This window comes from Corvus brachyrhynchos, unplaced genomic scaffold, assembly GCF_000691975.1.
Source record: "Corvus brachyrhynchos isolate BGI_N302 unplaced genomic scaffold, ASM69197v1 scaffold706, whole genome shotgun sequence".
NCBI classification, from domain to species: domain Eukaryota; kingdom Metazoa; phylum Chordata; class Aves; order Passeriformes; family Corvidae; genus Corvus; species Corvus brachyrhynchos.
Window position 1 is genome coordinate 83,886 of NW_008238371.1, and position 1,455 is coordinate 85,340.

At 67.6% G+C, this 1,455-nt stretch overlaps 1 protein-coding gene across 1 annotated transcript in view; it reads left to right on the top strand.

Annotated features, from left to right (window-relative positions):
- Positions 1–259: 259 nt before the first annotated feature.
- NOS3 (nitric oxide synthase 3) overlaps positions 260–1,455 on the top strand; it is a gene marked incomplete at its 5' end in the record, with an annotated part of 8,001 nt that continues 6,805 nt past the window's right edge. Inside the window, 3 exons of the mRNA XM_017736305.1 lie at positions 260–390; positions 819–993; positions 1,349–1,450. Coding sequence (XP_017591794.1) covers positions 260–390; positions 819–993; positions 1,349–1,450 — 408 coding nt within the window. The remainder of the gene's footprint in view (positions 391–818; positions 994–1,348; positions 1,451–1,455) is intronic.

Genomic DNA, 1,455 nt, shown 5'->3' on the forward strand with positions numbered 1-1,455 from the left:
CGACCCTGCCAATGTGGACATCACCGAGGTGGGGGAGCCCCTGCGCCCCCAGGCCCCCTCACCACCTCCCCATCCCTCCTCTATCCCCTCTCCATCCCCTGCTCAATCTTCCCTCCATGCCGCCCTCCGTCCCCACTTTATCTCTCCTCCATCCCCCTCCTCATACTACTCCGTCCACCTCTCCATCTCCCCTCCATTCCCCTGATCCCTGCACCCCCAAACACTTCCTGGTGGCCCTCCCTGACGCTTTCCCCTCCCAGCTCTGCTTCCAGCCCCGGGGGGGGCCCGCTCTGATGTCCTGCCGCTGCTGCTGCAGAGCCCCGACGAGTCCCCTGAGCTCTTCCCGCTCCCCCCGGAGCTGGTCCTCGAGGTGCCGCTGCAGCACCCCACGTGAGTGGGGCTGTAACCCCCCGGAATCCCTCTGGCCGCGGGACTCTCCCAGTGCCCTGGGCTGAAGTCCCACGGGGTCACCTCGGGGGAGGGGATGGAGGTTGGGGAGCCCCGCTGGGAACATGGGGCAGACATGGGTCTGATCCCATTCTTGATGGATACTGGGGTGCTGGGCTCGTCCCTGGCTGGGATACTGGGATGCTGTCCCCTTCCCCGGCTGGGATACCGGGTTGTTGACTCCCTCCCGGGCTGGATTCTGGACTATTGGGATGCTGATCCTCTCCCTGACTGAGCTATTGGTGTGCTGACCCCCTCTCCGGGTGGGATACTGGGACACAGGTGGGATTGGGGTTGGGTGCCCACACCGGGGGCCGCGGGGCCGCTGTGGGTCTGTGAGGGTACACCCACAGCCCTTCCGTGCCCCCCAGGCTGGAGTGGTTCTCGGAGCTGGGGCTGCGCTGGCATGCGCTGCCGGCCGTGGCCAACCTGCTGCTGGAGATTGGGGGTCTCGAGTTCCCCGCGGCGCCGTTCAATGGTTGGTACATGGGCACCGAGATCGGCTCCCGGAACCTCTGCGACCGCCACCGCTACAACGTGCTGCCTGTGAGCCCCCGGCCCCCCGGGACCCCACAGGGACAGCCCTCGCACCCCACTGCAGTCCCCCCAGGATCCCTCCTGGGAGCCCCCTGCTACTCCCCAAGATTTCCACACTGGACCTCCCCGGAACCCCCCAGGGACCCCCACTGGGACCACTCTGGGACCCCCTTCAGGCTCATCCAGGGACCCTCACCAGAACCCCCCTGGGACTCCCACCGGGACCATGCTTGGGTCACCCCCAGGACCTCCCCCAGGAGCCCTCTGGTACCCCGAACAGGACACCACTAGGACCCCATCCGGGACCCCTCGGGGACCGCCTGGCTGACCCCCTGGCCAACCCTGCCTTGCTGACCCCGCACAGGAGGTGGCCCAGCGCATGGGGCTGGACACAGGGACAAGCTCATCCCTCTGGAAGGACCGGGCAGCCGTGGAGGTGAACGTGGCCGTGCTGCACAGCTTCCACGTGGG